The following is a 14189-nucleotide window of genomic DNA, read 5'->3' on the forward strand; positions in this document are numbered from 1 at the left end:
GAAAGCGGTGGGAGGCGCTGCGGGCGGAAGCGCCGCCCGCCCGAGGGGAGCGGCAGCATGAGCGGAGCGGAGCCGGGGCCCGGGGATGCCTCCCGGCCCGGCGCGGCCTCCCGGCGGCGGTACCCGGCCCTGCCCGTGTGGGTGGTGGAGGACCACCAGGACGTGAGTGCCCGGCGCCGGGCTGCGGCGGGTGGGGGCTCCCTCGGCTGGGGCATGGGCAGGGGTTTCGTGTGTCCCGGTTCGCGGGAGCTGGTTGGTGTTTCTGCGCGGCGCGGATGCTCAGTGCGGCGGATGGGAGCGAAGAGAGGTGCGCGGTGCCGTCACCGGCGGCCTCCCCGGGAGATGCGCTTTCCCGTCTCCGGGCGCTTCCTTGGGAACGGCCCTCTCCTCCGCAGCCACGCACAGGCCCTAAAGCTGCCTTCCCTGCCGCTGCTGAAACATCGATAAACTTCAGCGCCCAGGTGACCTGGTTCAGCGACTGAGCTACTTATTGCCGTGATCGCATTTTGGCATATTTTAAAGCAATAATTGCTGAATGTTCTTTTCTTCTTTGTATCATTAGTTGCTGTGATTTAAAGGAGATAATACCTACCTAACACTGCTGTTGTAATTTGCTAGCTGTTAGTGGGGTGCTTGGAAACTCAACCCTACCCAGTGTACGCCATGTCAGCAGAGGATAAGTAAATATAATCCCATCTCAACTGTTAGATCGACTCCCACTTGATGAGAAATGTTAAAAATCTGGAGCTTTGCCTTCTTGGAGTCATTGAAAAAGGGAGTGAAGAAGGAATTGCTTTTGAACTGCTACTTCTGGTTTCTCATGATTTGTTTTTGTTTTTTTTTAATAAAAGCATAAACTGAGGCTTTAATCCTAAAATAACAGTTTCTGTACTAGATTCTTTGAAAAGAGAACATATTAGTGTAGTAAAGTTTATTAAAGACAATAATTTTACAAATTGTTAAGTACTTCAATGCAATTCATTTTTGCTAAGACTCACTGAATATGTGATGCTGTGACAGCTAATTTGTCATGGTAGCCAAGGACTTAGAGTGTCACTGTAGTAGGAATTCTGAGATAATGCCTCTTAATGATCCTTCTTTATTTTAGTCTCTATATTTCTGTTTTCAAAACTAACTTTCACTTAAAGTTCTATTAATACTATATATTTAATTTAAAATGTTTTCAGTGTAGGAGTGTGGATGAATTGGTCTATCTTGAATAAAACATAAATGGCTATTTGTCCCAAAATGTAAGAACTTCAGAGAAAATTTTATGTCGGCCTTGCTGACAGTGATGTTCCTCTAGAGCAAGTTGTCAGCTTGTTAATATAACAGCTGTCATGAAGGCAATTTTGTTCTAAATCCAAATCAGGAGAACTTGCAAGGTTAGAGAACTTAGTCTCTCTTGTCTCTTGCAATAAGTAGTTACACTTACTTAAGGTGCAGTTTCAATTTTAATTGAAGATACTGTAGATTGTTTAGTAGGCCAGATTGCTTCTTTTTTACGTAGAAGTAAAAGCCATGGTGAACTGGTCTATCTTGCATAAAACATAAATGGCTTTTTGTCCCAAAGTGTAAGACCTTCGCAGAAAATTTTATATCGGCCTTGCTGACAGTGATGTTCCTCTAGAGCAAGTTGTCAGTAGCTGCATCATGCACTGATTAATAATAACAGCTGTCATGAAAGAAATTTTGTTCTAATCCAAATTAGGAGAAGCTGCAAGGTTAGAGAACTTAGTCTCTCTTGTCTCTTACAAACTGTAGTTGCACTTACTTGAGGTGCAGCTTCAATTTTAATTGAAGATACTGTAGGTTGTTTAGTAGGCCAGATTGCTTCTTTTTTACAAAGAAGTAAAAGCCATATGTCAGGGAACCCATGTTGGTTTTAGTCTTGTTTTATCTACTGTTGCAGTAATATACATGTATTTTACAGTTATGCCTATGCAGTATGCAGGGGTTGTCATCTTAATCAGTTTTATGCCAAAAAAAAAGTAGCTCAGTTGCTGTTGTAATGCAGAGGTCACTCATAATTTTTATTGCTTGTCACAGTCTTCACATTCCCTGTATAATAGGGCTGTGATTCACAGTCCTTGTTGGATTTGCTCTGGCAGCCAAGGCAGTTCATGCCATCTAACTGTGGAAGAGAGTCTGGGTACTGCAGCCCCAAAAGGAATCAGCCATCAGTTTTCTCATTTTTACCACCCTATGTTATTGCAGTTCAGTGGTTTGCTATGCTGTAAATTGGTGAGTTGCCTCATCTTTTGTTTGATGCCGTCTAACTGTGGAAGAGACTCTGTAGTACTGAAGCTCCAAGAGCAATCAGACATCAGTTTTCTCATTTTTACTTTCCTATGTTATTGCAGTTCAGTGGTTTGCTATGCTGTAAATTGTTGAGTTGCCTCATCTCTTGTTTTTCACTCTTCTGAGCGAAGAACTTCAGCAGGGAATAAAGTTGGGCAGTTGAGAAAAGTGGTCTCTATTGCAAACACATAGTCATGGAGAGATTAGAAATTAATTCTTCAAGAGGAACAGGTTTAATGGTCAGCTAAAGTTTAAGTCATGGTGGGGTCAGTTTTCAATCTATAGCAGTTAACTTATAAAACATAAGGAACAAACTGCTTTTATCTCCATAGCACCAGTGCACGGCAAGGAAACTTTATAGCATGGGGAAAGAAATACATGGGCAATGATCTGCAGAAGAAGAAAGGCATTTTGGGGGCTTAGTAGTAAATGGAAAAAACCCCAAACATCTGGGAATTGAGTTGAATGACTAGTGAGAAGAGCTGCTGCAAACAAGACTTCCTATAAAGAAGGAAAAAGTGTGTAAAGCTGTGGTTCTTCAGCAGTTTCTCATCTGGAATGCTTGAGCCTATATTGATTACTGTTCATGGGTTGACTTGCCATTGGAGTTATTTCCCCTTTGTATTGTTTTCTGTCTCCTTCTCCCTCTAATCCAAATTCTAAAGGAATAAAAGTGGTACTGGTGTTTTTGCTGCTAAAGCTGTTGCATTTTTCAGCCCACTGGCTATCATAAAAATGTTTTTATTCATGTTGCTTTAGGTGCTGCCTTTCATCTATCGTGCCATTGGTTCAAAGCATCTTCCTGCCAGTAACATCAGTTTTGTTCATCTTGATTCCCATCCAGACCTTCTCATTCCTGTGAATATGCCTGCAGACACTGTATTTGACAAAGAAGCTCTTTTTAGGTAAGTACTGGGTACTGCATCAGAATAGGCTTTAAGTCTACTTCTTGCTCCCTTTGATTCACAGTGAATATTGCTATGACTGTCTAGGAAGGATGAACAAAAGAGGTATAAGTCAGATTCAAGTTGCATCTTCTGTCATTTCACTTTTGCTGAAACTTTATTTTTTAATGACAAAAGTTACCTTGCATATCAAGCAATTTAAGGTGTGTGAGTTTGCTTTGTGTATTAGCTCAGTAGTGTATGATGGTATTATCCCAAGTGGTTCCTCTGGGTAACAGGAAAGGACTCTGCATGGATTCTTTGTCTGAAAAGCTCTAGTTATAAAACAGTCTTTCTCTCTTCACACTGAAAAAATGGCTTTAAGATGGAAATAGCACATCCTTTGTTGGCATGCTGAATATGTGAAGTAGAGCAAGATGTTCCTATTACAATCATAAATACCACTGTTTTCCCCCATCATCTAAGGTAGGTAGGTAGGTGATAAGCCACTATGATCTTTACTTGTCTTCCTGTTTTGAAATAAATACTGTTTGCTTCAGTATTATTGCTTCACTATTATTATTGTGCTTTACAGCAATTACAAGCTGATGCATTTGGTGTACTTGAATCACCTTAGCCAGAGTCAATATTTCGTTCTCTTTATTGGATGAGAGGTTTTGTGGACTCTATAGCAAAATCACCCAACACCTTGGGTTGGAAGGAACCTTAAAGATCATGTAGTTCCAACTCCCCTTCCATGGGCAGGGACGCTTTCCACTAGACCAGCTTTCTCAGGACCCCATCCCACCTGGCCTTGAACACTCCTGGCCATGGGTCACCTACAATTGCTTGGACAACCCATTCCAGTGTCTCACCACACTCACAGTGAAGAATTTATTCCTGATATCTAATCCTAACACACACTCTTTCACTTTAAATCGTGGTGCTGTCACTGCATGCTGTTGTATAAAGTCCCTCTCCAGCTTTCTTGTAGTCCCTTTGAGGTACTGGAAGGTACTATAAAGTATCTGTGCAGCTTTCAGGATCAACAACCCAAACTCTCTCAACCTGTCCTCATAGGAAAGGTGTTGAAGCCCTCTGATCATCTTGGTGGCCTTCTCTGGACCTGTTTGAACAGATGCATGTAATTGTTATGTGGGGGGCCCAGAGCTGGATGCGGCATTCCAGGTGTGTGGTTTCACAAGAGCAGAAAAGAGGGGCAGAATCCCCCCCTGTGACCTGCTTATCATTCTTCTTTTGCTGCAGCCCAGGATACAGTTGGCATCATACACCTAAAAAAATAGGGTCTTGATAATGAGGAAAGATGCTAATCCTGTGGATTGACTCGCTTTAATTACTGGGATGACATTTAAAATACACTTGGTGCAGTTCACAATAAAACACTGTCATGAGGTCAGCTTGAAGTTATTTACAGCAATGTTGATGATGTTCCTTGCACTTTCCTCTGTCTGATGTATCAAGACACAAAGGGCATAGAATCACAGAATCAGTAAGGTTGAAAAGGCCTCTAAGATTATCGACTCCAGCCATTAACCTAACACTGCCAGGTCTACCACTAAGGAGTTTATAATCAAAGTGCCATGCTAAGAGTGAAGCCGATTCCACTCTATGTCCAAACATTTTTTTACCTACTACAGATGTTCTTGGTTTGTCTTATGAATAAAGATTTCCCTCTTTTTCTTTCTTTGTTGATGTTGCTCTTACATGGAGTACTACTTTTAGATTATTTGCACAGGGGACTTCAAGATGTGGAAGATATTTGTGGTGTTCTTGACCATTTTTATAGGGAAAGTAACATTGCTATCTTCTGTCTTTCTCTACTGATTGTAGTGAATTAAGTATTGAAAACTGGATTATGCCTGCTGTTTATGCTGGCCATATTTCTCAAGTAGTGTGGCTTCACCCACCCTGGGCTCAGCAGATCTCAGAAGGGAAACACAGTTTTCTTGTTGGGAAAGATGTATCAACAACAACAATCAGGTAAATTGTCTGCTGGCATATACTAGTAATACAAAACTCATCTCTATAGCTTTTCATTGGAGTTTTTTTGTTTTCTTAAACAAAACTAATAAATAAAAATAAAAACAAACATTTAATTTGTATTTATAATTTCCTTAGAACCTAATGCAGTTACACTTGTATCAATTTGGTCTTTGGTTTAACTAGTGAAATTGTTATTTGGTATCAGCCATGACTTTTTCTAGTGTGAGGTGGGTTTTTTTGTTTGTTTGGAGTTTTTTGTTGTTGTTGTTTTTTGAAGTTTATTTATTTAAGTACTTAAAACAGGCACTCAGGTAGTGAATTCTCCATCATTTGATAAAGGACAATTCACCTGAGCAACCTCATCTAGCTTTGAAGTCAGTTCTGCTTTGATCAGATGATCGACTATAGAGACTTCAGTTGTCTCTTTGAATCTTAGTTATTGTGTGACTCAAGTTCGAATCAGAGCCCTCATCATTCTGCAGGATGCAGTCCATGATAATCTTACATTCACCATATTCATAGTGTTGTGATTTTGGGCAGCTTTAGGGGCTATATGCAAATCATGTCTCTTGTGAGCGTAGCAAAATAAATATTTTAAAGCAAGTTTAACAGAAAACAGCAGAGAAATGCTTTGTTTTGCCACCTTAATTAAAACAATTAAAGCTCTAAAATTCTGAATCTGAAGCCTAAAGACAGCCTAAATTATTTTTTTTTAAAAAGCTAGTGTTTTCTGTTACATTTAATCATTTAGCCAATATATAGGAATAATTCATGATGGTCAAATAGCTCTCTCACTGGTGGCCTTAGGCATGGAAACAACATTTCAGACTTCCTTTTGAAGAAAGTCAGGTACATTTTCTTCAGGTTCTAGGCTTACCAAAATCATGACGGAAGAAAGGGAAAGAGTCCTCATACATACAAATGTCCTAAAAATTTTGATGACAGGAGATTCATAGGCAATAGAAAAAGCCTCATCATGAGTGGACACTAACGTGCTATGAGCTCATGGTGAGCCCTGCAGAGTTTCTGGGAAGATGTGCTGCGATTGCCTTGTCAACAAGATGGGGTTGTAATCCAGCCCCTGACCTTGACAAACTGAGGGTAATCCATCCACAAGACACTGGGCAACTGAACTTCAAATTTCTTCTGCTTAGGAAATGATTTGTCTTTCTGGTTGATTGATGGTGATTTGAATACCCTGTATTCAAATGAGGCCTTGCCACAAGCAAGCCAAAGTTCACACTTCCTAATCTTATTTGTAATTTGAGTTTGTGATGCTTAAGGCTTAATGTACTGCCATACAGGTTGAAATCCGTTCTTTAAATTTTCACTGTAAGCAGAAGTTTCAGTGTTGCTTTTGGTTGGTTAGTTGTTTTGTGGGGTTTTTTTAAAGTGGATTAAATTGATAGTTAGCTATTTATCCTCTAGTTATCATGTTTATTACTTAGGGAATGTGTTGGGGGTAAAAAAAAAGTTGAATTCTACTTATGAATTCATATTGTACTTTCACTAAGTCAATATTTATGCACTTCAGGGCACTTTGCAAGCCCAACTATCATAATTTTCCCAGAAAATTATAAAATCAAGACAAAATATCTATAGGTTTGTAATCTTATGTGCCACAATATTGATAATATCTTGTCAATTCTGGATGTTGTCTTTAAAATGCAATTCAATTTCAAATTAATCTTAGTAGCACATAATGCATTATCTTTTTTTTATCCATTAAAACCTTGGGCTATCATAATAAATATAGAATGACATTTAATATATTCCACAATAAAGAAGTAGAAAAAACTTTAGTATAATTTAAACTTGAGGATTAAAAAAAATAATTGTGTCTACACAGTTTTATTGCTTTCATTAGCCATCAAACATCTATTCATTCTTCTCTGAATCCCTAAAGTATAAAATGCTTTTTCCTAAGCTCTTTGCCAAGATGTGTATTAACTGGGAGTTATTGTCAATTGTAGGGTTACAGGCACAGATAATTACTTCTTAAGTGATGGTCTTTATGTTCCTGCTGATCAGCTAGAAAACCAGAAGCCTTTAAATTTGCACGTCATTCTCATCAATCCTACTGAATCATCAAACAGCCGTGAAGGAAATGGTGAAGTAACATCTGCTAAAAGACTGAAGCTTAATACAGATGACATAGCAAGTGCCACTTCTTCCTCTTCAGAGGCTCCTGATGACTTTGATCACATCATCCCCAGTGTGAGGAAAAAGGAAATACAAAATGCAGGTGCCCTAAATGGGGCAGAAACTTTGGCAGAGGGCTCAGCTTCAAGCTATCTTAAAAACAGTGAATGTCCAGTAAGGGACATTGCTAAAGATGTCTGCCAAGTACTGCAGAAAGGGGATGCATATGTTTTGGACATCGACTTAGATTTTTTTTCAGTTAAAAATCCATTTAAAGAAATGTACACACAGGTAAGTGTGGAAGTTGAGTAGCCTCAAACCACTCACAAAAGAGTCCCAGCCTTAATATTTATGTCTAGGAGAAACGCTCATCTAAGCTAAATTAGCAGATTAGCTGATCATGGTTAATGATTCATGGTAATATTTTAAAGAGGTATTTCCATTTTAAAGAAATATTTCTAAGGGAGTGTATGTGGTAAAAAATTTCAACCACCAAATGGGGGAGTTTCTTACACTTGGTATCAATATTGAGTGTCTGTTGAAACTCAGGGGTATAGTCAACTTCTGCTTCTGGGACAAAATGCTATGGTTGGGTTTCCAGAGGTTACCTTCCAAATACCTGCAGCAAGATACGTCAGGGGAGATGAGAGCCTTTATCATTTTTTACCTGCTATAACCTGTGCTTAGAAAGCTATGATAGTATCTGGAGACTGCCTTTCAAAAGGCGCAATAGTGTTGATTATCCAAAGAGTGGTAGTTTGTCCTGATGAGAGGCTGTTATACTTATTATTGTCTGCCTTGCTAGAGTAGGGAAATTATCTTTTTTTGAACGCTTGGAGGATTGGGTTTCTCATTTGAAGAGTCATTTTCTTCTTCTTTTTTTTCTTTTTCAAAGACAGAATATGAGCTTTTGCAAGAGTTGTACAATTTCAAGAAGCCACATAAAAATGCAACAGAGGTATGATGCTTCCTTGTGGAACGTATGAAGGAATGATTCTTTTTATTTACCCAATGAAAATGAGTTACGACAGCAGGAAGGAACCTATCAAAGGTGCTTAATGAAGTGGTCTCACATTAAGCTATGCAGCTGAATGCTAATCAACAGCATCTTAGAATTTTTTTCTATTAAATGTTTTGATTAAACATGTTAATTGCATAAATATTTAGTATGAGTGTGAAAAATTGTTTCTGTAAACAAAATGGTAATTGGCATGGAAGGAATGAAAACCTAGTAAGTCACCAGAAAACTTGTTCTTTTTGTGGTTTAACTGGGCTTAGGTTTGGTGGGGTGTTTCTTCTTTGGTTTTATGGTAGCTGCTTCTTTTTTCTTTTTTTTTTTTCATTCCTCCCTCCAGGCTCTCCCATTCCTTCCCTTGTTGCTCTTTCTTGATAATCAGAGCTGTGATGAATGCGTAATTGGTATTTTGCCTTTTTGTTCAGATGTGGAAAGGATGGTATTATGCTGTATTTGAAGTACTGCAAGAAAGTACTGTAATGTACTTTTTATTTTATGTGCTGTGTGCTTCTAAAACATGGAAATACAGGCTTTCATAATCTCATCTGAACACTAATACAGAGAGATTCAACACATTTAATTATCACAAATAAATGAAACCTAATTAATATATGTGAATAGAGAAATAAAGATATGTTGAATATTGGCAAATAGTTTTTTATATTTCTTAGTTAACCAGGAATAAGGACAGGTACATATTTAAAAGGTGGCTTTTTTAAATTTGTGATGGGAAGACCAGAACAAAGTGAGATGATTGATTCTGAAGGTGTAACAGCTTTTGCAGGCATTTGCTGTGATCCTCTTGAAAAAATGTGTTGGAATGAATCAGTTGTTTGATTCCCCGCTTCCAGTAGATCAATCATTACAGAAAATAAATCATAGAATAAGTCAGATGTTCTTACCTCTTTTTTTTCCTAACATACTTTTGTATATACTTATTTAAAGGAAGATTTGCTGGATTGTGTTGAAAACCGTGTTCATCAGCTGGAAGATCTGGAAGCAGCATTTGCGGATTTGTGTGACAGTGATGATGAAGAAACCCTACAGAAATGGGCTTCATATCCTGGGTAGGAATTTTGAGAGGCCTAAACTGCAAATAGAAGTTTGAGAACTGATTAGTCCAGCATTTTTATAACAGAAAAGGATAGGATCTGTGCAAGTACACACTTTTTCCTTTAGTTCTAGAGGAAAAAGAGACACAAAAAAAAGAAAGGCAGCCTACTGTCTTCTGCACTACTGTAAGCTTTGGAAGCTCTGTCTTGTACAAGCTTCATGCAAGTTTTGTTGTCTGTGGATAGAGGCATATTTGGTGACTAAAACCTTGGTCATTCATGTGTAGCACAGCTCTCAAAAAAGGCAACAAACCAAGGAGGGCATGGAGAAGCAGTTCTTTGGTGCTCCCAAAGGTTCTGCTTTCTTTGGAGAAACAGAAGTTAATGGAACTGTACCTGAGCAACAGTCTCCACTAGACATCTGAACTGCATTACTCTGCTTTTAAACTGAACTTTTTCATGTTTTCACATGAAAAGTTTTCAGATGAAAAGAGACAGTCAAAGTGAGCTTTTCCTTGATAGGAAAATCACTCATTTTCCACAGCAAATGCACCAATTACTGAATGACCTCTGTAACAGTGACAAGAAGTATTTCCTATAAAGTTCATATGACTTTTGAGCTGCAACAGCTTCTCTGCAGATATAGCCTAAACGAAGCACAAGGAATATTTGCCAGAGGCAAGTATAACTATAGGGGTTTTATAAGAAACCTGGTGAAACAGTGCAATAATACTGATAATTTCCATTTTTGCAGGTGCAAGATGACAGAGGAGCAAATTTCCTTTTCAAATCCTAGGCCATCATTTCTACTTCCCTCTTTTTTCCTCCCCTTTTTTTTTTCCTAACCATTTAAGGTATATAAATGTTTCCAACTGTTCGTAACAAATGTTGGTTTTGTTTTACCTCCAGAATGAAGCCACTTGTTCAACTAGTTCACAGTTTGAAAACCAGGATGGAAAGCCCAGACTATGAAATGGTAGGTGACCAAAAAAAGCAGACAGATGTCAAAAGCATGGCTTCAACAGAGAGGGAGAGAGTCATACTTCCTTTCAGACTTGCTTCTTGATTCAGGACTTCATGTCTTTTTGGTAATTTTCCTCAGGTTTTATGTCTTATTACTTAGACCAGCTTTTCCTCTCAAAGCTGCTAAAATTCTAGTCTGCTTGTCTGTCCATATTTAGGCAACTTTAGTGTGATCTCCCAGGACTGTGATGTCTTGGGCTGCATCCTGTGAATGGAGGCTAAATTTCACCAGTCTGTTGATCACCTTTGCAGAACTTAAAATAAGGTACCTATTTTTGTAACATATCAGAGCTATATCATCTTTCAAGGGCTGCAGCGTACTCTGAATTCATAAGAAGAGGTACAGTGTACTGGAGATAACAATCCATACAACCTCCAGAATTTTACTTGTTTAAAGAACAAGCTGGGGGTGAAATCCCAGTATGGGAAGAGGTGCAAGTTACCTGACGGGCTAGGGATGATATTCTAAAGATTTTCTACATGCATAAGCTGTATCTATAATTTATCAACAGAAATTAAATCTCTCTTTAATTTACCTACAGGTCCATCAAGCTGGTCTGACCTGTGATTATGTGGAGCTTCCTCACCATGTTAGCACTGAAGATGAGATCCAAGGCCTCATGCAATCCATTAAAGTTCTACTGACAGATCTGCCCAAGCCCACTCTGGTGACAGTTGCTCGGTATGACTGTGCAGATCCTTTCACTTCAAAGTATCCAGACTATGTTTATGAAGCTAAATGATCCTGTCAATATAGTACTAGTTCTCTCTTAAGCTCTATTAAAGTGGAAGCTTTACAGTGCTTCAGCACAGGTTATGTAAAGGCTGTGGTGAGGCCTTGTGTGTGTTGGGATTGATAGCTGTCACTGGAGTTTGTACATCTCTACTTGTGTTCCTTGAGCTAATTAAAGCATAGGTGGCTTGGGCTGAAATCCCACCTTCCTTACTCTCTTGCTCTAGGGTTTATTGTACCACAGATAGGATTTCTTTTTTTCAGTGAAACTTTTGCTGGAACGAGTTTTCATCTAGTAGACTGAAAGGCATTTATATTGTTTAAAGCTCTAGTAAAACTTTTTATGGGATAAAAGTTTGGCTTCCAGGACTGTAAGGGTTTTATTTAGAATAACAGAATGGAGTTTGAGGCCAGGAACCTAGGACAACCAAAGAACTGGTCGGAAAAAAATCTACTTTGAAGACCACAGTGTGGCTCGTGACAAATTATTGCAATTTAATCAGTCAAAAATACAGTTGTGCTCTTAAAGTGCCAGCAGCAATAGCAGAAGCTGATATGAAACTGGTTTTGGCAACAAGAACTAGTATGGCTAATGGCTGCAATAAAAGAAAACTCTATTCCCCGGGCCAATTGCCGGGTTATTATCCACTGCTGTGGAGAAACCTCTATCATCTCTGTAGATCTTAACAGCTAAAAAGTTCACAAAGTCAGTTTTTACTACTATCTGTTTGAAGTTCATTAATAGATACTGTTGAAAATGCTGTATGCCAGGTATTGTGAAGATATTTTTCAAGTTTTCCTGCCTACTTTATCAGTAGCATTTCAATTTTTCAATCTAAATTTTCCATGTGTCCTTTAATTAGATAATTTGGTTGAACTTTGACTGGCAGTGTGTTCTGTGCCAGATTCAGGGAGAGAGCAGAACAAGAAAGATCATGTCCCTGATCTGCTGCAGACTTTCTATTAAACTTAACATGTAGTGGTAAGAAGCACAACACTATGCTTCAGAGGGAGGCAAAACTTGCCACAGTTTGAAAGAAGCTTTAGCCTAGAATTGCAGGAATACACAAGTGGTTATGGTTGTGATATTGTGATATCTGTAGCCTCATGCTGCTTTTTTTTTTTTTTTACAGATCAAGTTTGGATGACTACTGCCCTTCAGAGCAGGTTGACATCATTCAAGAGAAGGTTCTTGATTTACTACGTTCAGTGTATGGCTCGCTGGATGTGCACTTAGATTACTCAAACACTTCATCTTCTTCATGACCTTTCTTCTTGTGTTGCTGTCTAATGAAGAGGATTAATTTAAATTGTTCATTAGCTGTGATTGCAAGGGGAAGACTGCTGTTATTTCAGCAGGTGGCACTAGAACCCAAGGTGACCCAGCTAGGGTTTGGGTTGCATTGCTTTCTCCACATTAGCTGCATGTGAACTGTTACCTGTTTGGCTTTGTTCAGATTAGTGCTGTAATTCTTATTTTTACCATCTTGTTTCTTAAAATTGGTGCAAGAGAAACGACTTTTTGTCTATAAATTGAGGGATTTTGTCCCTTTTCTTTGCGTCTGTAAAAAAAAATTAAAATACATAATTTCTTAAAATGGTTTTCTGTTATGTATGTTTTTTGTAATTTGGTAACAGATTTGCTCCTGAGTTGTATTATGTCTTTTAAGAACTGGTTTTAAAGATGCCCTTAAAATTGTTGGTCTGTGTAGTGATCTTTCCTATCTATTTTGCTGAGATGACCCTCTCATTTCTCTAGAGCAGCTCATGGCTTCTGCCCCATCCACAGAATATCATTTATGTTTATTTTCTGTCTCACTAATGTCTTATTTTGCCTTAGAATATTTTATTGGTGGCTTAGATAATATCCCTAATATACAGACATTGGGCTTGGTATTTTCACTTCTACATTATTTTGAGGATAAAAAGTATGTGTGCACGTGTATGCTTTTATGTTTTAAATCCTGTAAGGAATTGATCGCTTTTTCAGAAACAAAGATTTTGCTTCACTGAAGTCAGCAGCAAAACATTCTGTACCAGGCTTTCACTCATTTCAGTATTGCTATTTAGGAAATAACAGTTTTAGAACTACTTAATTTAGAAATCAATATAGCTCTAAAGAAAACTGGCACTTCAGAGTTAAAAACCACACAGGATTTATTGGGAATGAAACTGAAACAGGAAAGAAAATGCTACCTAGAACATTACCTTTTATTATGAATAAATTTTGCTTGTAATTTCTTCTGAAATGGTGGAGTTTATTTGCTAACTTTACTCTTTGCTTTACAGAGACTTTGTGCGCTTTTTAGTGTTTTTTACTACTGCTGTTGATGTAAATTACTATATTATAGATTGTAAGTATATAATTTCTTTAAAATATTTGTTCTAGTAGAATAAATTCCATGACCATGGATCCATTTTGTTTGTGATTTTGTAACGTGTCACAAGGAGCCTTGGAGCCAATATCCTTAATGCTTCATACATTATAAACAGCCATACATCACATATAGCAATGAAGTGCAGTCACATTATGTGCTGCTTCTGTAAAGATTGGGTTTTTTTAAAGTTAAAAATGCTTCATGGTGGGCTTTTCATAAGGTTGTAGAAAACAAAAAACCTGTGTGGGGCATGGCTGAGCATCTCCTGGATGGGCAGGTGAGAACCAGTTTTCCTTGGGGAAAGCCTGGGCAAGGGAGGGCAAAATGCTGCCTGGCAGCCAGGGCTAAAGGATCCAAGCTGGGAGAACTTTTAGTATGGACCAAACCCAATAGTGCCTGCAGCTCTGCCTGGATGCTCCTCTGGGGTGCCTTGTTTAGTGAAAATTAAACTTCTTGGCCTTTTATCTGTGGTCATGTGGTTGTTCCTGTGCCCTGCCTATGCTGGTTCATGCGCATGTGTTCACCACGGTTTTGCAGCATAAAAATAACATCCTGAATTGTCTGTTTGTTTTCCAAGTTAATTAAGAAATCTTCCTTTCAGGCACAATTTTTGTTTATGAATGTCAAATTGTTATCATCTGAAATCTGACTAACACA

General features: G+C 38.4%; 1 protein-coding gene across 1 annotated transcript; it reads left to right on the plus strand.

The window, feature by feature from the left end:
* Nucleotides 1-31: 31 nt before the first annotated feature.
* Nucleotides 32-13403, plus strand: CUNH5orf22 (chromosome unknown C5orf22 homolog). The gene is made up of 9 exons (XM_039722041.1): nucleotides 32-162; nucleotides 3061-3206; nucleotides 5037-5186; nucleotides 7163-7622; nucleotides 8227-8289; nucleotides 9292-9413; nucleotides 10308-10374; nucleotides 10964-11103; nucleotides 12288-13403. The coding sequence occupies exons 1-9, from the start codon at nucleotides 58-60 to the stop codon at nucleotides 12418-12420; spliced, it is 1386 nt and encodes a 461-aa protein (XP_039577975.1). The 5' UTR covers nucleotides 32-57; the 3' UTR covers nucleotides 12421-13403.
* The last annotated feature ends 786 nt before the right edge of the window (nucleotides 13404-14189 follow it).

The sequence above is a fragment of the Passer montanus genome, unplaced genomic scaffold, assembly GCF_014805655.1.
Source record: "Passer montanus isolate IOZ18808 unplaced genomic scaffold, ASM1480565v1 scaffold107, whole genome shotgun sequence".
NCBI classification, from domain to species: Eukaryota; Metazoa; Chordata; class Aves; order Passeriformes; family Passeridae; genus Passer; species Passer montanus.